Below are 27,842 nucleotides of genomic sequence, written 5' to 3'. Positions count from 1 at the left end.
TTTTTACTTTACGTGGCAATTTTGTCTCAGATTAGCATTGTAATTTCCAACATACAAATTAAAGCCATCCATCAGCTATTAGCTTAAAAGACTACTAGACCACTAAACCTCTGAATGTCTGGAGAGTGCGATAAATAAACTTTAAAGTTTGTCTAATAAAAGTATACAATCTCGAGCTGGTCAGCAAGGTTTATAGCAACATTTAATGATTTCCTTCTTCAGTGAATTAGCATAGAGTCTTAGGTCTTGAGCTCACAAAGCTTTAGACCATCACCCCCAGCGGCCGCCTTTGTTCATGCAACATGTGTGAGGAGAATAATTACCGCAGAATATAGCAGACATTCAGGTGTGATTCCTGAGAAATCTGAATCAAACAGGCGCGGTGCATCTGAAACTGCTGAGAAGCAGTGGGGGAAACGGGCAGCTTGAAATGTTCAGGTTGGTGCAGTTCAGAGCTAATGCGATCTCTCTGAGGAATGAGACAGCGGGAGGTGCGCAGTCATATGGTGCTGGACAGATCAGCTTAATTGGAGAAAGTGAGACAGACTGTTGCAGAGCTCACCGACCAGCCTCTGGCTTCATTTAGTGAAGAACACGAAGTGCAACCGCGATTGCCTGAACTGGCAGCCCAGATGTCTACAATTCCTGTATATCATCTTCCTTCTTGGCCTTGACAGCTGTCTGAAAGTTGTGTGTGCTGCTCCTTACATTATGAATACAGGAAAAAAACAATATAACAGTCACATTCACTAATATTTAGGAGAGATTTCTGGAATTTAGAAGATAACTGAGCAAAAAATGACTTCTAAACAACAAAACATGCCTGTACTGTGGGCAATATAGCACCAGAAATTATTGATATAACCCAGCTCCACTTACACAATATGGTCAGTCAATCGATATCTCACTAGTGCCATGACTGGCAGCCATGGTGGCAGTTTATTTTCATTAACTGCACAGCAATACCTATAGCAAACATTGACTGTGGCTGCCCCAGATGGTCATGAAGAGCAAGCTATCTGCTAATAACTGCCTCTGTATTAAATCAGCACGGCCCAAGCTGTGTTGGGATTGTGGCCAATGAGTGGGCATTGATAAAACAAATGAATTCCTTTAAAACTGTACAGACACAGCAGACTGGTTGGCGACAAATGCAAAAATGTATAAAAAAAACCAAAACAATGTTCTTACAATTCCAGGGCCAGACACCTAAATCCTGCGATGCACAGCATCTTTCCATCAGATGCTGAATTGACCCCCAAGAAATTGCTGATGGTGCATGATGCAGCAGGAGTCCTCGCGGAGCGTGGGTGAGACTCGGGTTGTCACTGCCCACGTCAAACCCTCCGCCCCCTTCCACCAGACAAGCCACCGCACCAGCAATTTTCCTCCCCTAAGACTCAGCATGACCAGTGGAAATCTCAGCATGACCGACAGGGATCTGAGGCAGAACAAAGACTCCTGAACTATGTGCCAGTGCAACAAAGGTCAGTTCATATAAGCATAGAATACCAGAAGTAATTTGACTGCATGGGCAGACGTTATTATGCAAAGGCAGTATGGTGTCTGATCCACAGGGTGATACTGATCTATAGCTTAACTTCCTTACTCACACAAAACAGCAGTCACTATTTGATGCATTCGCCTTTTCGAATGACGGTGCAGTGCTCTTTATCCAAGGTAAGGGGCTGGCAGCAGAAGCGAGATCTCTGTGTAATGAATCAAGTGGAAACTCACTGTCTGATCAAATGGTAAGTAAACACCAGAGCCAGCTAAGACCGATTATGACGGGCCCAGACACACAGCCACAGACATGTAAAAGCCCCTGTCCCCGAACTCCTACGCAGGACCAAAACACCCAGACTGAAAGAGAGACAAAGCAATGACAAACCACGCAGCCATGTCATCTGTGGTCATTCTCTGTCTCTGTCTAGATGTTCTCTGTCTCTTTGTGGTTATTTTATGCCTCTTTGTGGTCTTTTTGTGTCTCTTTGTGGTCATATTGTGTCTCTCTGTGGTCATTTTGCATCTCTTTGTGGATGTTTTGTGTCTCTTTGTGGTTGTTTTGTGTTTCTGTCTGGAATATTCGACAGGTGAGGACTAGGGGCCCCTTAGCCAGTGCCCCGTAGGCCCTTTTTAGTATCCATCAATAGGTAAGACAGCACTACCACAGCATAGTGGCATGCAGCAGTATTTGTTTGCAATAGGCAATGCACATAAAGAGTAAAAACACCCACAAGCACACTGACGAATGTGGATAATGCTTCAGAGTAACAGTATAATGGAGCTGCACTATATGATGAGATGAATCTTCTATTGACAGTGCGGAAATGAAAGAAATTCAATCACACTCAGACTTTTTTTGCAGTTGGAAGCCTTTTAGTGATGAAGCATCAACTCTGTGTGGTGTATGCACAGAGGAAGACTGCCAAGTGCTGAATAGGGCACCAAGAGTGTGCAAGTCACTCTCCGCTGATAGCCAGGGTTTGTTAATTTAATTACGCAACGGCATTCAGTTAGAGTGGGATATGTTTAGGAGTCCAGGATGAACAGAATGCATGAGCCTCTGTAGGCGGTAGGAAACAAAGGACATACTGTACATCAGAAAGCACCTCAACTTCAAATGTCATCTGGCAGCAGTTTCATTGCTTCATTATAACACCACCACAGAGTCCATTTGGAAGCTGATTACCTGACATGCATAATGCAGAAGATATGGCCGTCTTTGCCGACAACAAAGAACTGCAGCAGCTGAACCATATAACGCATTACACTCACGAGGTGATAAATTATTTGCAATATGGTCTACCTCACACACACCGGATACACCAGCATGATATCTATATGTCAGGTCTGAAACCGGCGCCTCGGTTTTTCAGCAACTCCACCTCCCCCTCCTCCCATCTAGGAGCCTAAAACCTGCCAATCAATAATTCATGAGTTCATAGATATAAAGCATTCCTTACTTACAATTAACACATTGTAAATCCCAGCTGCAGAATGATGCCCACAGTCCACAGCAGAAATGGTGTATTACAATATCTAAAGGTTTAAAACAACTTTTAAGAGACTGCCATCTTAATTCTTGAGCAAAGAAATCATAAAACAGAAACAAATGTTAAGCTTATCAAACAAAAACCCTCCCTTCTTTGATTAAGAGTCTGCTTTGAACAAAACTGCTCTGAGTCAGCACGGAATACAATATTCTCCACATTTAGTTTGTTATAGAAACAATTTCAGGGAGCAACATTTACTTAGTTTTGTCCACCAGCCACATGGCTACTGAATGTCCATATTTTACCAGCCACTAGATTACCATTGTTTTTTTGGCTGGTGTGTTGCATATTTTTATCTTACTAGAAAGTTAAGAATTGCGCTTAAGAATGACAGGTGAAATTTGGGTGAAGGTAGCCCTTCAAAATGATCCTACACTGCACCTGTTTTACTTGGCCTATAGCCAAACTTACTTGTCGAAAATGTGGTTTTAGATGAATGGAGGAACATTTTAAGCCAAAAACAAGAAGGTTGCTTGTTATTTTATTTTGCACCGTGTCCAGGAACACAGCCTCTGATTGGTCGACAAGTCAGAAACCCAGTCTCTGATTGGCCAACAGGATGGCTACTGGACGGCTAACAACAATAACTCTTTTCAACATGGAAAAACTGATAAAAAAAATATCACAGCAGTGGTAATTTTATCAAATATATTGATTTCTCGATACATATCGGTTCTGAATATTTGAAATGGTTTCAATACCTATTTTACGGCAATGCTTATGAAGTCAGTCTGCTGTTTCCTGCTACTAACCAGGAGAAGAAAACTTGTTGTTGTCATGTTATACCCTGTAATATTTATCTTTTAAGTTTTAAATTCTATTAACTTTTTCATAGAATTTTTTTTCCCCTGTGGTATCAAAAACTGTGTCAAATATCATTATTGTTCAAGGTATTGTATCAAAGTTAGAAAGTTCAGTGTTGGATGTATGATAATGGATTTATTTAACAAAGTCTCCAAAAAGACGCTGTAGTTCAAGGCTGGATTAAAAATCTTCTGAAAGGAATATGATTGCAACAAGCCCCCGAGGAACATCGCAATGGCTAACATTAGCTTCTTTCCAAAAAAAAAGTAAGTCTCTTGAATGCAACTTTCCAGAGATATTAAAATGTAGTGATGATATGCCATACACAATATCACTGACTCCAGAGTTAACTTCCATAGTGTCTGATTTTTCTCATTAGTCCTGTTTTACAGCTGCTGGTGAGACAGACTCGAGCACGCAACTCGGCTGAAAAAGCTTCGCAGTTTATTTTAAGAAAACGTTACATCAGAAATCACATTTATTTTTCTCTTACCGCAATCAGACAACTGCATGAGGCATTCCATTTGCCCGAACACAGAGTTTATTTGCCCTAGGCAGGCTATAATGTCGAACTCTGAAAAGCGAGAGTTAACAGGCAGAATTCCATCACTAAGCTGATGCAGTAGCACAACTGAAACCTTACACCTATTATTTGTAATGTGACTCAGTACGGCAAGGATATTGTGTTATATGAATATGCTTTAAAATGGAAGTCAGCCTATATAACATATAAGCCTCCCATCTGGCCACCGAGCGCAGACCAGAGATTTGAAAGGCCGGCAGGCTTTAGGGCTAACGGTGAAAAGGTCACTTATAAATTGTTGTGAACCTCTTTACCATGCATTAGCAGGGATAGAAGCCGTCCCTGAAAGAAAACGCTTAACAGACACAGCTTTGAAGCTCATTGCTTTTGAGTCCGCCGAATATATCTGCGCAGTATGGGAATGGAGTGGTTACCTCTGTGGTCGAGGCAGGAAGGAGAGCAGAGCCAATGGCACTCATTTTCCCAGAGACAGTCAGACAGAAGGAGAGAGAAAAGAGAAAAAAGGAAGACGACAGAGGAAAAAGAAACCTTGGCTGCGTCAAAGGAAACAAAAATGCAAAAGGGGACTGAGCAGAGCTGTCAACAAAAACTCAGGGGGCCTGCATCAAAGGTATCATGCCATGAAGATGAGTAGTTCTACAGAGCCCAGCAGGTATTAAGAATAACATATTTAATCATTTGTGCACACAAATTATCAATCGTTCCCTCGCATTAATAATTTGTACTCTTGCACTACTTAATTTGCTCCCTGTAATTAATAATTCATGCCCTAAAATTACAAAATTGAGCCTTCAAATTACTCAATTAATTTCCTTAAATTAATAGCACACTGCCTATATGATTGTGGAGCTACGCTGGATGGTGTTTCAGCACTCCTTGCACTGTTGCTGGTCAGATTTGGCTACATGGGCCACAAATGTTGAAAAACAAACTTTATAATTTATGATAAGTCACTTTGGTTTAATAGCTTTATTCTGATTTTGCAAAAAAAAGCAAACATATATATATATTAAAGGTTTTGGCACAACACGTTATCTTTGTGACCCCATTTTATTATTTTGCAGAGTAGAATATTGTTTCTATTCTATAACGTCATGTTATACTGGCATGTAGACCGTGAGCTTTGAAAACATATTAAATGACTCTAACTGCACATTTTCACTATTTTCAGTCAACAGCCTGTGGTCAATTTCATCACTAATTATCACTGTAATGAGCATAACTTCCATTAAATGCTGCCAGTGGACTATTACTGTACTTTAAAGAGTTGCTGACCATCATCATCATCTGCTGCAGCGGTATAAGCTTTTACATTGCATCAACAAACAGGAGAGATATTAGATACAAGTGAGTAAAAGGGGTTGCCAGGGAAACAGCGCTGTAGAGTCTCAGTCTTAATCTTTCATCCATCAAAATATTGGCTTAAAAATGAGTCGCCGGCAGCATGTTAGATTCTGCACTGACGTGATCCAAGGCTGGAAATCTGAGCAGAAGCCTTATCATATATATTATATGTTAGAAGAATGTGGCGAACACAAACAAAAGGAGTGTGATGGTGCATTTGAAACTACAGCTGCTGACTTCAATAACATGTGTGGCTGTCTCCGCAGAGGCTTCCATCAATGACAGTTATCTAGGGATGCTCATTATTAAGATAGACAGGTCGTATACCAAACAAGCCAACAATACACCCAAGACCTGCATCCAACCCGCCATGGCTGTCAGGGTTATCAAAGATCATCAAGCTCTGACAGGAAATAGCCCATAGCAGAGTTTTAGAGACCCGGGCGACAGCAGCGCGAGAGTGAGTGACAAGCAAACGTTAATCCGACTGCTGGCTCAACAGATTTTAGATGAGAGATGTAGAACGTGTTAGCAGCAGCAGGTGATCAAAATGCACCGCTGCTCAGACAGCACTCTGACTAAGTCCCTGATTAATTAGTGAGGTTAGGGCTGAAGCGTGGGAGGGCTGGCGTGGGTGAATTGAAGGATGGATAAATGTATGTATGTAAGGATGGATAGATGGGAGTAGGCGGCGGCGGATGCTGCGGTGAGAGGGGGTGGATCGGCATTTTCTAAGGGATGTCCCTGCACTGGTTTTCCGGGGGTGGTGGGGCGTGAGGCGAGCCATCAATGTAACAGCCGATCGATGACACAGTGAGAGGCCGGCAGGGACCTGGATCACGACTGGCAAATGACTACGGTGATTTGGAGCTGGAGTGGGGGAGGTGCATGAGTCAGGGAGAGTGAAAAGATCAGTCAATGAAATAAAAATGCATCAAGTGTGCTGGGGAAAGAGCACCTGTCAATCTCTCAAAAACGATTCACTCCCTGGCTCCCAGTCCACTGATGGGATGTCCCTGCAGATTTGCCATTCTCACACAATTTATAGTCTACAGCAAATTATTAGCAATGCCCTACTGACAGACAGTCAAGTCAGTCCACTGTCAAGAAAGTCATTTTAAATACTGACACCATTAAAAGAGCTCTTATTTCTCCTCTGACAAAATGGAGCAGTATTCAGCCCAAATTCAAAAACAAATATTTTCCCTCTTACCTAAGTAGTGCTTTTTTTTTTATCAAACTAGATTGTTTAAGTGTGAGTTGCCGAGTGCTGGAGATATCAGCTGTAGAGATGTCTGGCTTCTCTTGAATATAATGGAACCAGGTGGCATTCAGCCAGTGGTACTCAAAAGAGTTTTATTTATAATTCAAAAAACTCAACAGCAATGTCTCTTTACAGAAATTATGAGCTGTTTACTAAAGATAGCGCGCATCTACTGCCTAGCTCTACTAGCACCACTGAGCTAGCCAATGTTACAGCTCAGACAAGGACAACGCCATTAACATTTACATCTCACAAACCTCTTGTCCATGAGTAGATGCACAGTTCCTCCTAGTGGGCAAATGTAATAAGAAAATAGTTCCAATATGAAACTGCTCACAACAAGTCTGTGGATTATCTCGAATAACTGGGTCATGATTTCTGAAAAGAGGTACTGCTGTTGGGTTTTTCAAATGTATTTTTTTAGCGCTTTTAGAACCACAAGCTGAGTGCCATCTGGTTCAGGGAAAATATGCATTTTTCATTTTGAGGTGCACTGTCCCTTGAAGATAATAAAGCTTGTACACATTAGCGCTGCCACTAACGATTATTTTCATTGTCAACTAATCTGTCGATTATTTCTTCGATTAGTCGACTAATCATTTCATCGAAATATGTGTTAAAATGTTGAAAAATGTCGGTCTGTCTCGCCCAAACCCCAAAATTATGTCATCTAATGTCTTGTTTCATACTCACGCCAAAGGGTTTTAGTTCACTGTCACAGGAGAGTGTGTAAAGCTGCCAATATCTGAACGTAAGAAGCTGCAGTAAGAGTATTTTGGGGTACTTTTATAGTGCTTTTCTATGAAAAATGATTCAAACCGATTAGTCGACTACTAAAATAGTCACCGATTATTTTAATAGTCGATTAGTCATCGATTAGTCGACTAATCGTGGCAGCCCTATTACACATCTTGTATGGAATCTATAAGGGTCTGCTTTTCAACTGTCAAAGTCGCTCAGCAACAAAGGTGGCTTTTGTTTCGTACAGCCATTTAGGATTCAAATACTAAGTATAGTAAATAAAAGAAAACTATGGAAATATGTAAGCATTTTGTCATACTGGCTCTTTCTGTCTCAGTGATTCTTTGTACCTCAGTGCTTTTAGAATTTACACAATCATAAATCATGTTACTACTGAAAACTAGAGATCTACCTATTTTGGTGTCAATACAATTCTGACAAAGTTTTTACCATTATAAAGTCTACACAACCGCAGTTTTTACCCAAGCTGCCACAAACATTGAAACAAAACTCTAAAACAAATGATAGATGACAAGCTATGCTAATAAATCCAGGATATGTGTTAACTTTGGCAAATTCAAATGATTGCAAAAAGAATGGGATTGCATTTTTACTACATGGAAACCAAAGTGCAAAGAATCAAGAGCGGTGGGAAGTTTTGTCCTTGGCTCAAGACATTATATTTACGTCATATTTCTGTGTAATTGGGCTAAGTATGTAGAAAGAAAGAAAGAAAGAAAGAAAGAAAGAAAGAAACAAAGATGTTAAATTTCAGTGCAGGTAAAGGCACAACACAGGTCAGAGAGACCAGAAGTTTAACAGAACAGCAAGCGCTAGGTACCATCACTAAAGTAATTTAGACATGTCTGTTCCAGCTACTGTGAAGCTATGATGAATGGCTGGAGTTAACATAGTTAAAGTGAATTATTGGAGGCCATTACAAGTTTGGGCAGTGCTGTGTGCAAGGTGTTAAGGGCCAACAGACAGGCACAAAAAAAGCTCAATCACAATATTAAACAGTTTGCAGATTTCCAGGTTTGCGGAGACATTAACACTCTCTGGCATTTCCTCTGACAGGCCCTGAAGAAGACATTCCCTGCTAGCTTTGCCGTGCTGAGGCCTGCCCCCCTCCGCCTCCTCCTCCTCCTCCACAATGCCGTGACACAGGATTAGCTTTCATTAGAGAAGGCGCTGTAATCAGCTTTGGAGCATAGCAGAGACGGAACAATGGAGGAGGCTGAAAGGATCTGGAAGACGGGGTGCTATGGGTGCATGCTTGGGTGTATGCAAGCTATTCCCACAAATGGGACCTGTGACACATAACACTTTCATAGCCGCACTTATCTGCATATTCCCCAGTGTTATGTACGAAGCCTAAAAGACTGCTGTCATTAAAAACACAGCATGAAGGCGACATGCTAATTGCTTCACTTGTCAATTTGGGCCCTGACAATAACAAGTATTTATAAGGTGCTATTGAGCTGCCATTGAGCATTTTAAGGATGACCAACACCAACTGTTTAAGCATTTGCAGACCCTTATTGGTAGCCTAAAATGACAGAAAATGCTATCTGACTGGCTGTTTGGACCACTGAATCTGTCATTTCACCAATTTAGTCTAGTTTATCCTTAATAGCTCCCATTCAAGCAAGACCATGAGCTAACACCAATGCAGAGCAAAGCAACGTGCAGAATTTATGTAAACGTTTGAGGTCAACTGGCTGTCTGCTTTCATCTTTGTGCTCTGAACAGCACAAAGTGAGATCAAGAATGTGCTCTGCCATTAAAAAAATACACAGGCAAAAATCCAGTAGTCTTAAATTGCTTCCCTAAAAGCAAATAGACACAAAAGATCACAACTCTAAATTGTAATTCATAAATCAAATGACAGTAAATCTGGCTATCCATGAAGTCTGTGCTATCACGTATCTGGTCTTTGACACAATGACGGCATCTTTCCTCAGAGCTTCAAGGCTACAATTTCAACCTTTTCCTTCAGATGGTAAACAGAAAAGGTCAGGCAGCTATAAGGAGGGCCTATTTGGATTCCAGTCTGGACAAAAACCTGGCCCTGCACGTGCACAGAACCACCTTTGTGCGAGCTCTCCACCCCTCTCCATCATGCTGTCAACTGGCGCTTGTATTGGGAAGGACTGACGACACAGGTCTATCGAGAACATATGTCCCCACTAACCCTGGAGAGCTTCGCCAGAGCGCGGGCAGCCACTTTACAAAGCGTTCTTGTTGGTGGCTTGTTCTATGAGTGTGTAGTGACATGCAGGCGGGTGGCTTGACACTATACAGATCGGCTGTGTGGAGTTCAGCTGGGGTTGCAGTTGTTGTCACAAAACCAAAAGTTTGACTTCAAATGCTTTACTACTAAGTCAAACATGTGAAACTCAATACTATAATCATACCATGACAGAGAGGTAAAAATATATTGCAGTACGCTACCACAATTAAACTGGACAGCCTTGCAGCGACTTTTGCAGAAGTGCTGTAAAATGTTGGTTGGTCATAAAACTGTCAGCTCCCTAAGCGAATTACTTCTACATTTTGCACCTGAGATTGTTTTTTTTAATGTTGCTACTGCATGATTTTATCTATTTCGCTGCCTGCTACAGTCAACTGTCAAGAGCCATATTGCGGCTCCTTCTTTTCCAGCCCCTTTTAAATATTTCAATCCACACATGTAAACCCTCTGGAGAGAACAATGAAAAGGAATTTCAGCTGGCAGAACACATTTGCTCCAACTATCAAGGCGGATTATGTCTTGTTCATGGCCTATAACACTGACTTAAAAAAAAATCTAGGATGACATCCATATACAATGCCTCAAACTTTATGAATTATAGATATTTATGAATACCAGTCCTGACCTAAGTTGTTCTACCACATCTCAACTCACAAATTAGAAATCCAGACACATGGTAATTACACAACTCCTGACACAGTCTAACTCAATACCGCATTATCTAATACGATACAATATGGTATGCAAATCAATAGAAAAATGTTGTTACGTTGCACAAACTCCAACTGACTTCAGTGTTTTCTGTACTCATTCACAGCTTGCCTCTGAGATAATATGCCTCAACAGGCGTGATCGCACCTCCCAAGGAGGGCTCGTTGGCAGCCGAGATGTTGGCATTTCCAGAATGCAATTACTAGACGCATACAGAGGGGATGAGGCCAGTCTATATTTGCACCCACACTTGGTAAACGGAGCATACAAGACTTGAGGCTGACCCAAATAAAACAGTGCCTGAACTGTAGATAACATTTCTCATCATTAATTAACCCCTCTCTCCCTTGCTCCTCTCAGCTGGGGAGGTCACCTGCTTGACATGTAAGCGAATACCTCTCTGCCACTATCGCAATGATCTGTGAACTGGGGCAAACCCTCCCGACCATACAAGAATAGCCTTATTACATATGTGAAATGGCATTCCTTCATCCTGTGTTAAAAGGAAGAGGGAGGGTCACAAATGGCAAGCAAAGATAAAATAAACACACATAAATCAAGACGAAATATCTAATTCTGAATCGTATTAAAGGATTCAAGTATAATAAGACATATCTAATATTGTAAAAAGCATCTTTCTGGCATCAAATATTTGTGTCCAAGAGATCCATGGTTGAGTTTTCATTCCTGGCAGACTGACTGTGATTTTTCTGAGGGACAGGTGGTGAGGCAATGGGATGGCGCAGCCAGCCACCTCCTCCCACCTCTTGCCAAGACAACAAGGCCCCTAAGAGTCCCCTTCCTTTGCCATCGCTTCCTTTTTCCCCCCTTGCCCACGCCCACCTCTCAAGCCCATCTCTGTATCTAGGCCATGACTGCGCGGGTGTGGTGGGTTCTCCTGCCAGCAGGGGCACCTGACTGCCAAGAAAGAAAAGAAAAATAAAAAACGACACAGGGCTAGGACAGGAGGGAGGGCAACAAAGGAATTACTTCTCTAAAGACCAAAGGAATCCTGAGTCAGCAAGGGATATAACTCCAAACCAACCACACACACACACTCCTTGTCTCGCCATTCCCAGCACCAGACCCCCCCCCCCCCCCCGAGGAGCGCTATATATCAGGAGAAGCTGTGACGGAACCCCTGAAGTAGCTGTTATTATGCAACCCTTCTGGGCTAAAAGTGACTGTAAAGTAAATCATCCTTCTCTGCCGCCAGCCTGACCTCCATACTGCAGAGAAAGCACTTTCAAAAATTCACTAGCGGAGTATTATGCTGAAGGCACCATCTGTGCAGGCTTTACTAGCAGCCGTGAGATTAAAGGCAGTTAAAGCATCACATTCGAAAGCCATCTCCGCATTCAGCGTCCAATCAAAGATAAGAGGTGTAAGTAAGGGCCAGGGCCTTTATATAACCTTAGGTGCTGCTGGGCAGTGTGGGTCAAGCAACAGTGGACTGCCGAGGTCAAGACCCTGATCCCCCTCTGGCCAAACAGGCCTGCTACAAGGGTCATGTGTCCTTGAGGATCAGGTCAGTGAGTAGGATCAGGACTCAGAAAGGGACATTTGACAGCTTGACTGCCTGAAGGGAGTCTGGACTCCCAGACTCTCCTCTGCTGTGGTCAAAGGCCTCCTGCATTGCCCTGACTGTACATACATACTGCATCTTTCAACAGTCACAGACCAGATACTTTTGCTCAGCTTCTTTCCTTACTTCCGTAAACTTTTAAAGACATTCCCACTTGTTTTCTGCAGAGCTCTCCTGAGCCTCAGATGGAGCTTCTCATTTATTACCATTATATAAGAGTCACTATTACATGTACGACTGAATATGCAGTACAAGCTGTATTGAACTGTATTTTATCTTAAGTTACAAAGTGTTTATAGCAATTTTCTTCAAATGCAAGGAGACAAAAGCATACGCTGCCAATCCTGACAGATTCTAAAACACACACTATATTTACTTCTATCAAAAGCAAATGTGTTTTTATAAAGACATCCCATGCTCTCTGCAGCCTAATACTGTTTGAGTGCATAGCTCTGTACTATATACACCATCTGTTAGGCTGAAAAGAAGTCCCTGCCCTCTAAACTGCAGTCTACAAAACAGACAGTGCTCAACAAATGTTTAACGCAGCTTACAACTACTGTGTCCCAACATTACTCTCATGAAGTGTTTAAGATTGAAAGAAAAGAAAACATGAATTTGGGCTGATGGAGGGGGGGAATGCTAAACTGATTTGACTCATGCCAATTGCTGCCGAAGCACTGGCTTAAAACCACTTGGAGATACACTATCTGCCGGCTGACCGGCAGATTTGTACCTCGATTTGGCCTTCCCCAGGGCTTGCCACATTCCTCCAGGGGGATCGGATTACGTTCTATACAGGGAGACGGGCCTGCAGCATTATGGGTGTTTTGGTCTTACAACATGGGTCTGGCATAGTTGAGCAGCAGCGTGAGCAAGCGAGTGTGCAAAAAGGAATAAAAGAAAATGCTGAATGAATGGCAGACGGAGGCCTGGAGGAAGCATTGTAGTCATGGTTGAAAGCGGGGATGGCAGAACCACAGCTAAAACTAAACAGAGGAAAAAGACAAGAAATATATTGTCAGAGGGTGGCTGGAATACATGACAGAGGGACAAAAAAATAGTTGAGCATGTGAAAAAAAAATAAAGAAAATAAGCGGCATCGTAGAGTATGTCTCACATTTTTACAGTACAAAAAAAAAAGACAGCGCTGACTGTAAGTAGCTGTCGAGGCTGGGTAGAAAAGCTGTCAAAGACATGGTACTCTTTAGTCTTCTTGAGACTGTGTGTGTCATGGACATACCCGTACTTGTGTTCACAGCGGTAACTGAGCGCCAGTATGTGTCACTCCTCAACCTTGCCAGTTTCTGTGGGGGCTGGGCCACTATTAAAGGCTTGCATGATATAGCAAAGCAACAAACAAGCTGCCAAAAAACATGACAGCTAGCAAGCGCGCGTTTGTGTGCGTGTGTGTAGGACTGGGGTGTGACAAAACGGCATTAATTACCAACAATGGGGCCCACATCTTGGGCTTGAGGAGTTAACACAGAGAGGAGATTAGCTTGTTGAAACAACGTGTCTCCCATGATTCAGTTTTCAGCAGGTTTCACACAAACAAAAATGGAATCAGTGGAATGGGAGGCTCCTTCAACTTCCTTGAGTTTGACATTCTTCAGAGTCATCGTATGAAAACACACATGTATGAACACGCACAATAATGACAGCTACCACAGTCTACTGAGAAACAGGATCTCTCTGCATGCAATCAATGAAGCAGAATACAACTGCTCATAAGCAGCAGGCTCGCTGGACAGCAGAACGACACAATAGGAATCCACAAGCCCTCCCCCTCCTCCTAATGGTCCGATAGGGAGCGGGACAGCATTAAAGCTCAAATGATTGGTCATTGTAATGTATGGCTCCCTGGTGTGGTTTGGACAGGCACAAAATCAATCGGAGCCCTGGGACACACTAACCTCTCCACAATCTGGCTAACAGAGGCACACTGTGAGCTCAGACTGATGAGATATCAGTTTGCACTATCATCGTGGTCGTCTTGGCCTGGCAACTGCGGAGCCCAACTCCGAGTCGGCTTTACTTCCAGGGGGTTGTGACTGTCTGTGACTGTGACATCGTGGGCAAACTCTAACGCAAATTCAATCTAACTTTAACCGAGATATATTTAACTATTTCCAAAGAAAACTGCTGGGGGCCAACTGCCAGAGGTGTCACCTGGTGGTCTCTTTTGAGTTGACCCTGGCCTGATTCAACAGACCAAACAGCAAGGGCATGGTAACAAATACAAATACACACAACCTCTACAGTATGTCCACCCCCTACCTACCCACCACACACATACACACACACACCTAAGGCATGACTCTGGCTTTGGACAGCCTCTGCAGAGCGTGTTTTGAGTGAGTGGGCCAGGCAGCGGTCCTCCTCCCTCTCCTCTCCATGTGGGCGCAAGTGACTGAGAGGCCTGCCATCGTCAGCTTAACCCCTGTTTGCCTGGTCGTCTCATGATGCATTTTTAGAGATCGACGAGAAGGGTTTAGCCGAGGGCCAAAAAAAGGGATTCATGCATAAATAAAAAATCATAATCCAGACCTAAACTTGAAAATATGCAAGTGCAAATTTTTAAACGAGGCCCTGATTTCTAAAATTCTGGAAATAAATAAATAAATATGAAGATGACAAGCATGTTCACCAACATCAGGAAGTACTGTCTCATCTATTTACACAAATGCCAATCTCACGAGACAACATCCTGTCAGGTCAATTATAAAACAAGCTGACAACCAATGAAAAGACTATTTGTCATCAACCAAGACAAGCAGACACCAAATTGGCCACCACGAGGAATAAGAGGGTTAATTTTCAGCCAGGTGGTCTATAATTAACACGTGTGAATAAGTGTAAATAAACCTTGGGGCCTCGACTCACCTCCAGCTGTATTTGTATAGCTGGAGTTTCTCTCTCGTCCACACACTGGGTACTTTAGCTAACAACACCTGAAAGAAAGAAAAAGTACCCCCGGGGTCGTCCTTTTCAAGCAGGATCAACGGTGAATGAACAGAGGAAAAACAACGTGGCATATAATGCGCTTATTTACCCATCTGTAATTAGGGCTTCCCTCAATTAAGCTAATTTTTGTTCATTTGCTTAATGGAGCTGAGAAACAAAAAAGATCCTTACTGTTAAAATGCTCCAAGCACAACCTGAGAATAATCTTGTTTTGTGCAGCAGGGTTAAAATAAATGTTTTTTTCCTAAATGCCTTAAAAATACAAAATCACATTTTACAAAACAGCCACAAAAAAGTATAAGTGGTTCAACTGCTCTTATTCTTGCCCCCACTGTTACTCAAGACTATAATGAAGTGTATCCATATCACTTGATTAAAAGTATTGATTGGTCTGATAATTAAAAGGAACTGTGCATACAACATGATCTCCCCGGTCTGATAAAATCTGCCCGGCAGTAGATTCATTTCTTGGAACGCAGCTGAATGATGAGGTATAATGAAGTGGTATATAAAAAGGTGAGGAATAGTGCAGCAAACAACCAGCAAGCTGGCACACATGACGTTCACTTTAAGTCCCACACATACTTCACTTCAAAAGGTCTCCTGGTTTATAGTCGAAAACTGCCAGTGCTGAAAATGCCCTGAAAAATGTCAAACTGCATTTGAAGCCCTGAAGCCCATCGCTGGCCAGAACCCACTGGGCAAATTGTCTGAATGCACAGCGCTGATGCCATGTTGGCCGATGTTCTCCGTGCCTATGCTTCAGTGATCGGCCAAACCAAAGCCCCGCCAAAATAAAGCTGCAGAGCTACAACCTGAGGACAACCGTTAGAAATCCTGTTCTGCTCTAACACACCGCAAAAAAACTAAAAAATCGACCATAATGATCGGGCGAAGTTGCTGAAATGAGAAAATTAGGCCTCACTGACTGTCTTTCCTAAGATTCGCTCCGATGGCTGCAACTGTTTTCAAAGCAAATTTGTTTTCTTGAGTCCAGCATCGCTGTCTGTGCTTAGGTTGTGGTAATAAAAAGGCACAGTGAGGTCATCATAACAAACTCCCTCATAGCTTAGGTTTGACTTTACCTGTCCGGCTTTAATGTCAGATAAAGTGAACAGGTTGTATACTGCCTGTGTTGTTTGTTCCCTCACACACATTCCCTCCGCGTACTGAAAATGAAAGAAATCTGCATATTCATCAGTTCTTCATAGGAACAGGTCGCATTTGCATCAGCTCCAATGTGTGTGCGTGTGTGTGTGTGTGTGTGGGTGTCAACAAGTACCGATGCCTACATGATAGCAGAGAAGAGGCAATCTCGACTAGACAGTTACCATGAGATATTGTGCACCCTTTCCATGTCAGTCCCCCCTATACGTGCGCTGAGTCGATGAGCCGACACAAGAGTTACAACATCCCTCCTGCTGCGGTGACTTTTCTCTGCTTACTAATCTACCATTTACAGGCAGCCCGCAGATGGCTTTACTCATTTTACCCATATTTAAATACAAACCACCACCTGGCACAACACCGGAGTGTGCGTCTATGTTTGCATCTGTCACACAGCAGCATGCAGAGGCTCGTCCCAGTCCACGAAGACAAGTCTCCCATTTAGCACACAGGTATGTTTTCACCACCAGGAACCTCCTCCTTCAAAGCAGAAACGAGTATGGCAGGACAACTGAGGCCAGAATACTGTGCATGTTCAAACTGAAGAGGTTTGTCCTCGATAAAAACATTACTGAGGCAGAGAGCATTCTTCAGTGTCGCTAAAATGGGTTCTCATTTAGCATGCGGTTTGAGGTGGCTGTGCGTGTGTGCATACCTGTGGGCTGAGGTTAAATAAATATTCAGGCAATTTAAAATGTAAACTGCAATTATTTAGCTAATGATACAGCTAGGAGATGTAAGGACTCATTCATTACACTGATGCATTGATTTTAAATTATGCAGATTTAACTGCATCAATGTGCTGAAAGAAAAAAAGGTATGAATCAATGTGGCTTCAGCAAGGACACATTTACTGTCTCACTGGGTCAACTTCTTCCTGGGTGATACCAGATAATCATAATCACTGATAATCACTGTCTTTTACAAACAAGTACGACAGATCAACAGAGCTACCAAAACATCCCTAAAATGTAGAGTTCCCTATAATTCCCTCCCTTAAATTCACTCTGCAAAACTAATGTTATGTTGCCAGAATACTTAAATCTATATATATATATATATATATATATATCTGTAAAGGTGAAGCAGCATTTCCACTGGCCAGCTTATAGGGCTGAAAAATTAAGGCAACACCAAGTGCCAAAAACTGCAGTTCTCCAAATGGCCACTTGAGGCTAGCTCCAAAGGCAAGTCAATCCCAATAGACCCCCATGTTAAAATGTTTACGTTCATGACAACTGTACAGTGGGTAAATTTTTATATAACTTACCAACTTACAGTTATCAAGGCTTAAAGTTGCACATAATTAAGGGCAGGGCACTTTTTGAGTGGCAACCATCTTGTCTAAATTTGGTCACTTCTGGCTCCAAAATACCAAGATGGCAATGGCCAAAATGCTAAATTCGAGGCCTCAAAACAGGAGTCCACAACTCAGTGGGGGACATCACAGTAGCTACGTCCATTATTTTATACAGTCTATGCTTTAAACCAGCTTGCTCACCCACAAGTATTTGCTTTCACTCTCCCAACCTGCCCACACCTACACACACTCCCTCCCTTGACTAGTACTAATAAGGTGAAATTAGTCCTGTCACTGCCACTACTCGTGTTACTGTTACCACATTATTTGCACTGCTGAGATGAAAATGTGAAGCGAAGACCATGTGAACTGATGTCACAAAGCATTTTGCAAAACCTGGCAAAAAATTTTCATTTGTTTACCTTCATTTGTTATTAATACAGTACAACAGAACTAAAGCTGTCAGGTGTTAAATGTTTAAAAGTAGATTTTCAGCTTGACACAGTTCTAAGGGAGAGACTCAGTTAAATCTTCATTGTTCTAAAAACTGTGAAAAAAATTGCCATCTAATTGTAACACCTTTTTTTCCTCCTGTTTCAAATGTAATTTTGCTGTCTTTTTACGATTCGCCTCGCGAAACAGTAACGACAGCCTCGCATGTTTTACTACACATTTGTTGCTGATTTTAGCTAACACTTACCAAATCAGACTGCAATTTACAAAATTAAATCATGCATAAAAACACACAAATCGCTCCTGAACCAAATCATCATCCACTGAGTCGCTAATTGAATTGAGTCTCTGTTAAGCCAATGATTCACAGCCCTTGACAAAGCATTTGCTCTCAGTTTTTGCTAAACAGCATTTGGCAACAGCCCTGTGACAGATGGTTTTCTATATCTGAATTCGGAAGTAAATCCACTTCCTAAATTAACTAAAAGTGACCCATGTTGTAGCTAATGTGTGCATGCATGTGCACATGAGTGTTGTGTTCACACAACACCCTCAAAACCCCATGTCTTGGGATTTGAGGTGAGAAAGCAGATTTACTACTCTGCTGGCCTCAGACATAACCGAGCAACCCAGTTGCTCCCAGTTCACTGGGTTAGCCTCTCCTCCCCCACACTCGCTGCACTGGGTGCCCAACATGTAGTTACTGTGTTGTAGACTCTGTACTGATTGATTTGTGCTGTGCCCAGCTCCAGAGAGGGATCTAATGACACACGACTCCTGTCCCTGTTCCAAATCGCTTTTGTTAGCCACTGTAGCCGACAAAAGGACCATGTGTTGGTGTCTGCCAGCCATGTAAAGGGAAATGCTATGGGTTTGTTTATACGGAGGCTGATTTTTACCAAATACGATAGGGCAGTATTATGATCTATGGCTCACGGATGCCACTGTGGGTACAGGCAATCAAGAGTGGAATTTTTTCTGGTTGGTCCTCTGCAAAATGGTTCTGTGGTGATTAAAGAGGAAAACGTGCATGTAAGGCACCTTATGATGAGAAACAATAGCACACAGCTGCAGTGAAACTCCGTCTCTTGACGTATATGCTACAAAACTGCTGCTGACACAACCGTACTGGTTCAAATGTATCAACAGTGTGAGTTCAAAGGCTTGCAAATCCCCGAACTGTACTCATAGGCTTAGCAACAATCTGAAAGTGCCATGGTAGGTAAACAGTTTTTCTCCCCCTATTGCTTTATCAAGACCCAACATCCATTTGTTCACATGAATTAGCAAGAGCAGCAGCTAATGCATGGAGTCAGATTACAACCTCTGAGCAGAGCCGCCTTTATCCCCCTATATGGAGCTTAATCTGTCCAAATCCGCCGCTTTGCTGTGCCCTAAATCCACAACAGAGCCTAATTCCTCTTTAATCTAATGAGCGGTAAAGGTGCACTTACTCAGGTTCAGAATACCAGACTGTGTATCTGAGCATCACATCACAACAGAGGTAGTTCACGTCTTCCCCACTACGCCATGATGCGATACGCTGTTATCAAAAACCGCCAGAAGAATCTTTTTCATCACGGTGGACTAGACAAGCAGATACATGACAGGCTGTGATCGCTTGTTTGGTTATCTTCTTGTCACTTACAGTTTCTGCTGTGGGCGACATTTCCAGGTCGAGCTGTTTGAGTGGACTGCTGTCAAAATATGCTGAGGAGGAGGTGGCCGGCCCGCCAGCCACCAGCACCCGGGCTCCTTCACATGCCAAGGAGACATGACAGCAAGCAGGGAGGGGGCATCCTTGAAGAGTTATGATGCTGACATACTAACTTTACCTTGTTCAGAAAAGTTTAAAACACAACAGCCTTGCACACCCAACATATATCTTGCGGGTCCACCGTTCATGACAAGGTTGAAGCCAGGAAAGAAAACACTGAAAATCAATTGAGGCCAGCAGCTGAAAGCAAACAATGATGCACAATTAATAATGATAATTGTGATCATGATTTTTCCTTCCACAAACAAACTTGATTGGATATGATATTGACAGTTTGCTATTTAAGTGCCTGCTCTGATGCAGCAGATCGAGTAATCCCTGTTCACAGGTCAACTGTCTAGCCAATCACAGGCTCTGATTAACCACTCTGCTCCTTAAACACAGAAGCAGCTGCCAGAAGATTATATTCACCCTCTCACCTGTGTGTATTAAGGGCTAAATCATTTGATTTAAGCTGCATCAAGTGGTAGCATAACAATATTTAATACTAGCATAACTAATATTGTAAAGTGCTGCAGTTAATGATTATTTTTATTATCAATTAGTCTGGAGATTTTTTGGTTGCAACCAGGAGCTGTACAGCCTGTACACCTGTGGAATCCCGTTTTTAGCGTAGGAGGCTGAAATATGGCATGGAGATCAACTGTGTGTTAAAAAGGTTAAAAAGGGGTGGGTGGATTGGCAATGGGAGTGGCCTATCATAAAAAGATGCATAACTTCCAAATGGATTCACAGACTTGCCCATAATTTTGTGGAAAGTCTGCTCATGTGCCAAAGAACAGCTGACTGAATGTAGGCTACATGCCAATTGGCGAAAAGGAGCAACGCGTGGATGCATGCACATACGTGGTCACAATTGTTGTGAATTTTCTATCTATAAAATGTAAAAAAAAAAAAAAATGCCCATAACAATTTCCTAAAGCCCAATAAGACATCTTTAAATTGCTTGTTTTGTCCACATCACAGATGACAAGTCCGCAAATCAACACAATTTAGAAATTCTTGGCGTTTTTGCTTGTGAAATTACTGACAGTAATAAGTTATATTTTCCGTCCACTTCTGCCATTTCAGATGTAGCATTATGTTCTGGTAAAATCAAACAATTTTGTTCCCAAAGATGGATTAATAATTGGAATTAATATTAACCACAATGCCACAATCACAAAGTGGTCTTCCTCTGAGCCTGTCTTCCATTCACACTTTCTAGAAAGTAAGCTGAGAAATGCTGAGCATCTACCATGAATGAATCAAATTCTTAGGAAACTCTCACAGAGATCAATTCAATCCATCAGAGAAAAAAACAACATAACAGAGTGAATACAATGCACTGTATATCCTCACACTAAATGCTTACGTTTCTGGGCCGCCAGTCAAACTGTATAGCAACCACACAGGAATACTGGAAAGCTAAATGCGTAAGACAGTATGTCATCTAATGGGCTTTGTCTCCATCCCACAGAGCAGCACACGTGCATTATTATTCACTCTATTAAAATTCTTTTAGCAAAAGAAGAAATTATGTGGCAAAAACAAACTAAGAATGTATTTCCTGACAATTGATTCCCTCAGAATTAGTAACAGCAAGGGACTTCTGACTTCACCAAAATATGGCAGACTCACTAATTCAACTGAAATTTTATCTTTACAAATTACAGACACAGCCGACTGGCACAGCATTAAAACCACAAACACCCACAGCGGTTATTATAAATCGTTTAACTTTCCCATAGTAATCTTATTTCCATCCAAATAAAGCTAATGATGAAGTTTATGCATGCTAATGAGGAGATATTGCTCAGAATGACATCACCCCGAAGGGCATTCCTGACAAATGGTTATTTTATGTCTATGTTTTACACTGTGTTTGCACCTGATAAGAAAGACCCACCATGACAGCACACATGCCGGGTTATGAACATGAAGCAGGATGCAGGTGATAGGTGATCACATGTAAGGCAAGGATCAAGTATGTGGCATTACTTAATGTTCTGTTCTATAAATGACTCGGCTATCCAGCTGGGATCAGTGGCTGGCATTGCGCCGCTGTCACCACTGCCATCTCTCCAACCCACGCATGTCTGAGCATGGGGGCCCCTCCTCAAAAGTCAAATGTCAGATGTTATCCATCCCCACTCATAGAGAAGGACCCACCATCGGGGGCTCGGAGGCCCTGCTTTTTAGCCGGTGACGGAAAAACACCATTACTGAGCTTGCTCTGCTTTGAAGCGTGGTGGTTGTCACGATCGCTCCATGACAACCTTTTTACGAACTGTTTATTTATTTGATATCTAACTGAGGGTAGCTCTAGTGCAATTTGTCATTCAGGGTACAACTGTTAAATTGTAGGAATAGTTTACTGGCAATAATTACATATTCAAAAGACTGTAGCAGCTGCACCGTGATGTGATTTAAAATACAAGTTTGATGAATGATGCATAATAATGACTAATCTGAGCTGAGTGCCAAAAACGTACTGGTTTCAGGTTGGCTAATGTGTATATTTGCTGTTTTTTTCTAATCTTCTGTGTTATGAAATTAAACATCTTTGGGTTTTTAAATGTTGGCCAGAAACAAACAAGCAATCTGAATATGTAAACTTGGGATGTGGAAATTCTTTTGGGCATTTTCTTGCTTTTTTTCTGACATTTTATGCACTAAAGATTTATAAATAACAAAAGTAGTCATTAGTTGAAGCTGTATGGCTGGTAATTGTAGTAAAAACTGATGACCACAATATCTGGCTAAATAATCAGGATTATAATTTGAGTCACAACATAATCCTGCTTAAACAGGTGAGCCAAATTAACACAAAGCAGCGGCAATGCTCAACCAACAAGCAGGAGTTCTACACAACACCAAACTCTGACTAACATACATGTGATGGAGCTTATCATATGAAATGGTTACATGCTGAAAGTTGCTCATATATTTCAGTTTCTTCCTCCCGAGGTTGAAAACATGATGAAAATTACGCAACTTCTCCTGCCTCAGCCGATTAAACTCTTATGAGTAATTACTATGCGGCAGTGGCTTTCAGGAGCATTATGATAATGCATTTTGAAAACAGGTGGATGCAAAGCACTTATGATAAGTTGGACTGACACCTTGTAGCGGGGCAAACTCGGCAGCTGAAAACAAATTACTTCACACCTATAGCCTGCAGTTATTTTGGAGAGGTGCTTTGTACACAGCCAGCGTCCGTGTTGTCATAATACTGATGCATTACCAAAACACTGACTTCTCAAAACTTGAATGAATAATGAGAAATTACTTTGCTGATCTCGACATCCAAGTGTGAGCCCTTGAAACGCTGCTCTCAGATTCCCTGACAGCCTCTCTAATGACTAATCGATACATTTTAACCTGATTAAGGCCATAGCAGACCTACACTAGGCAGAGCACTGCAAATACAGTGTTGAGCAATACAATGGCATCCCCTCAGCGTGACAAAGGGAAAAGTAGATCTGTATAACACGACCGGCCAAGTCTCCCAGTGATAATGTTAAATCTCTTCAAAACCCATACTTGTCATATCTATTTTTCATCACCCTTCAAGTTGGTGGAGACTGTAGGGGGATGATCTCTTGAAATATTCATCACAAAAAGCACCCAAGACATGCTGCGACTCTCTTTTATCACTGAACCCCTTTTTTTCTGAGCAAAATGTAGCCATAACACAACTGGGGTTAGCTCTGCTCTTACCAGAGTTGCAGTTATCATTTTGCTAAAACATTTTCTTGTCTCAAATAACACAAGCTAAGCCTGAGAAAGCACTGAAGTGAAACTATATTTGTGACAGAGCTTAGTGAGCCAGAGCTCAGGCTTGCCTTTAATATACTCAATGATTCCATGGTGTTTTGAACACTGTAGCGGTGCCTTGCCTCCTTTCTCGACAAAATCTTAATGTTTAATGGTCACCGATGATCTAATCATTTCGACCGGTTGAACCCTTGCAACTAAGCCTGAATAAAAACCACTCAACGATTCCCTCCCGTGCCTGTGCACACTGTGATCACTGCAAATGCCTGTTGTGATGTAGCCTATTTGAGCTGGAGAGGAGAATGGCTGCAACTAGTGCTGGATCCCAACCAGCAAGCACAAATAAACACATTCTGTCATCTTGCTTCAGAGGACGGGCTTTGCTGTCCAACATGAGATCTCACAATGACACAAAGTGCGCTCAGATTCTGACAGAAATAGGCTTTAAATACTGCAACTCAAGCAGAGCACATTTAAGTCAATATGTCAGCTGACATGAAACTGGGCAAGCTACATTGCTCCTACTCTGTGTGTGTGTGTGTGTGTGTGTGTGTGTGTGTGTGTGTGTGTGTGTGTGTCAAGGGGTAGGTCGACTTGATTATGATCTTTATTGCATTCTTATGGTAGACTGCAAAGGTGGAATGTCAGACCTGTAAACACAGAAGGCAGGAAGAACCACCCCATATGGCATGAGCACTAAAGCACACGATGAACACCCCCATATGAGAGATTACAAAACACAGGCGACATCAAGTAGTATTATGCAATGGTGAAAAAAAGGAGCCTTGATAAAACTATGCTTGGTGATGCATGCAAAACGAGGGAAAATCGCCCTTGGGTTGAATGCAATGGTTGTGCAATATCTGCATGCATACTGTAAAGCTGTACACTGTGTATATGAATCAAAGGATCATGCATCTGGCACACTGCTGGCTGTATGCGTTGCTAATGAAAACAGTGTACGTACAGACAAGCTGTATCACGCCTCACAGGCTGAATGTGACACATTTCGAGAAATATTCTTGCTCTGGTCTACTAACTGGAGTTACCCTCACTTCCTAGTTGACTGCTGCTGTCATAGCTCGGCTAACACCCTTCTTCCTCCATAGCCAGCAAACAATTTTCGTCTACATTTGCTGCTGCTGCTGCTGCGACCGTGAATTCTTCCCAAGTCTGCTTCTGCTGGTCAAAGACAGACGCTGTGCTAGCGTCTCGTTTGAGCGTGGCAGGAAAAATTACACTTACATTTCACCACCCTGTCCGTCGTAGATAACTTCGGTTCATCATTCGGCTTGTTTTCGGACATTTCCAGTGTGATATAATATTGAGATATAGCAGAAATGAGACTGAAAACGGTCCCTGCGTTGCTCTTGCCGAACAACTCTTGAGTCTATCCGAGAAAAGAGACCGCAGTGATCTCACTCGGTCCTATCAGCGGCCAAAAATACTTGCAACAGGGTTACAATTTCACTGCTGGTGCTGTAGGAGCTGCTCTGTCTGATTTACTGTTACTCTGTATCAAGTTGTCTGAGCGCAGTGTGCAGTCAAACCTGCTGACCAACGAGGCCCGCCCCCAACTCACACCAAGGCTTCCCATTGGTGGAGAGCAGCAGGCTGCCGCTATGCTAGTACATTTACTTTTATCAAAGGGCTGTTTGTGTGTCAATCCGGCCTGGTATGAATACCTTATAAAAAAAAAATATAGCTGGCTATGCACAATAACTATTTGACTGAACAGATTTATATCAACAAAGAATTGTTTTTACTCAAAATATGTTTGCAGCAGCAGATAAAATACTAAGTTTAACATGCAAAATCATGTATCTATTGAAAATGTATTTGGAATTACATTCTCAGTTTGAAAGCCAATTTCCACCAGAAAATGAAACAAGAATGTGCCAGTGTTAGCCTGCTGGCTAATTCTCAACTGCAGTTCTTTGACGAGATATTATAAAATCAACAAATGTGAATAATCTTGACCTGACTAAGGGACTGTTCTTTACTTACTGTTACTTTTTATTTATTTATTTATTTTATTTCTATCTTGACCCTTCCCAAAGCCACAAATATTTGTCATTGAGCCTCCCTGAGAGACTGGGGAAAATGCATGACCCTTCATCCACAGTAAATAGGTCCTAACCATTTTTTTCAATATTCGCACCAATTTTAGGTATTGGAGCAAAAGCAACAAACAAACAGCATGCGAGTAACGCCAGGTTCATGTTGGACATGGAGGTGCCACAAATATTGCCGATTTCCATGGAGCACTGCCAGCGTGCTTTTGGCGCCCAGCTGGGCTGTTCATACTGGATGCGGTGCGGTACCAAGCAACCTGGCCAGCTTGTAATCTGCAGCAATAATTTCAGCACTTGGCAAATCTGGCAAGAAAACACTGGTAAATATTGAATATGACTAATAATCTGATTATGATTAATGATAGAATATGCATCCCAGAGGAAATGTGCTTCTGGTGTGAACAGCCCAGCGACTGCTGACAGCACCTGCACAGCAATTAACAAATCAGGGTGCTTCCGCGTCCATTTTGAACCTGGCTTTTTTAGTTATAATCAAAACAAATAGCAAAAATAATTTCTGTTTTTCAAGTTTCTGCCTTTTAACAAATGTGATTTGGGTAATTCGAAAAAACAAAACAAAAAACCTTTCAAACCCGTTGGCGGGATTAGTGGTTGAGATGGTGTTTAAAATAAATACAAAATACAACCATCCAAAGTTGTATTTTAAAAAGATCATGAAAAAACAAGTCCCTCTCCAGTGCTTTAAAAACAACTTGACATGCCCCATTTTGTATCCAGCCCCCCATAAGTAATGAACACTCCCTAAGTGAAGTTTATAAGGTATACTGTCAAAATAGAGATAGCAAGTCAATAATAATAATATACATTCATTCATTCATCTTCTAACCGCTTCATCCTCTTGAGGGTCGCGGGGGGGCTGGAGCCTATCCCAGCTGACATCGGGCGAGAGGCAGGGTACACCGTGGACAGGTCGCCAGACTATCACAGGGCTGACACATAGAGACAGACAACCATTCACGCTCACATTCACACCTACGGACAATTTAGAGTTATCAGTTAGCCTAGTCCCCAATCTGCATGTCTTTGGACTGTGGGAGGAAGCCGGAGTGCCCGGAAAGAACCCACACTGACACGGGGAGAACATGCAAACTCCGCACAGAAGGGCTCCCACGCCCGGGATCGAACCGGCAACCCTCTTGCTGTGAGGCGAGAGTGCTGACCACCACACCACTGTGCCGCCCCAATAATATACATATTAATTATAAATTTTTCAGATAGTAAGTAAAAGATTATGAGATGAAACATTAAAACTATTATATAATAAGGCAAAATTATTAACGGATAAGTCAAACACTGAGTTCGTAAATCAAATTTTTTTTAAATAAAAATCAAAATGATGAGATAACAAGTAAAATATTCTTTATTTTCACATATATTCTTTTTTTTTTTTGTCATGGCTAGCTATTCATCTTTCTTTTTCTTTCACAGGCCGAAATGGGCTTCCGTAGATCAGCGCCATTCATACAATAATCATCTGTTGTTGTTTTTTTTCTGCTTTTAAGTCAACAATAATAACAGTAGAAATACATGTCAAACTTTAACTGACTGCCCATTCCCATAGAATTTACTCTGGATGTTCATAGTACCCTGAGGATGAATCCTGATACTTTCAGTGAACTCCATGTTTTTGTTTTTTTCTGATTCTTCAATACTTTTACTCTAGTGCCACCCTCAGGACAAGACTTGCCACTTCAGTCTTGTTTGTTTACACTGGGGATAACATATGTCACTGTGGTCACGGTTAACTTGACATTTTATTTGTCTCCATGTCATTAGTCATAAAAAAGTAGCTGGCTTTGATAGCTTTATTCTCCACTATAGAAGAGTCATTGCACAGAGTCAACATGCTGTCTCTGTGGTTAGATCAAAGTGGGCACACAGAAACTGCGAGTGAGTGGTAGTGTGTGGATCTGCATGCATGGGAACAGAATGATCCATCATTGGTGAGTCATCAGATACTGACAATTTGCCTGAAGGAGACCTCAGCTTTCACCTGCTCATTTTCTCCACAATTGTGCAT

The 27,842-nt window shown here is 42.0% G+C and overlaps 1 protein-coding gene across 4 annotated transcripts in view; it reads right to left on the bottom strand.

The window, feature by feature from the left end:
• LOC125884025 (protein phosphatase 3 catalytic subunit alpha) overlaps positions 1-25,259 on the bottom strand; it is a 77,349-nt gene extending 52,090 nt beyond the window's left edge. For 2 of the 4 annotated variants that reach the window (XM_049568734.1, XM_049568733.1), the window contains exon 1: positions 24,972-25,258. In XM_049568734.1, coding sequence (XP_049424691.1) covers positions 24,972-25,032 — 61 coding nt within the window. In that variant the 5' untranslated portion in view covers positions 25,033-25,258. Of the gene's footprint in view, positions 1-24,971 lie in introns of all 4 variants that reach the window. The other 2 variants (XM_049568732.1, XM_049568735.1) reach the window with 2 other exon arrangements.
• Positions 25,260-27,842: the final 2,583 nt, after the last annotated feature.

The sequence above is a fragment of the Epinephelus fuscoguttatus genome, linkage group LG23, assembly GCF_011397635.1.
Source record: "Epinephelus fuscoguttatus linkage group LG23, E.fuscoguttatus.final_Chr_v1".
NCBI lineage: Eukaryota > Metazoa > Chordata > Actinopteri > Perciformes > Serranidae > Epinephelus > Epinephelus fuscoguttatus.
This window is presented reverse-complemented; position numbering and strand designations above follow the sequence as displayed.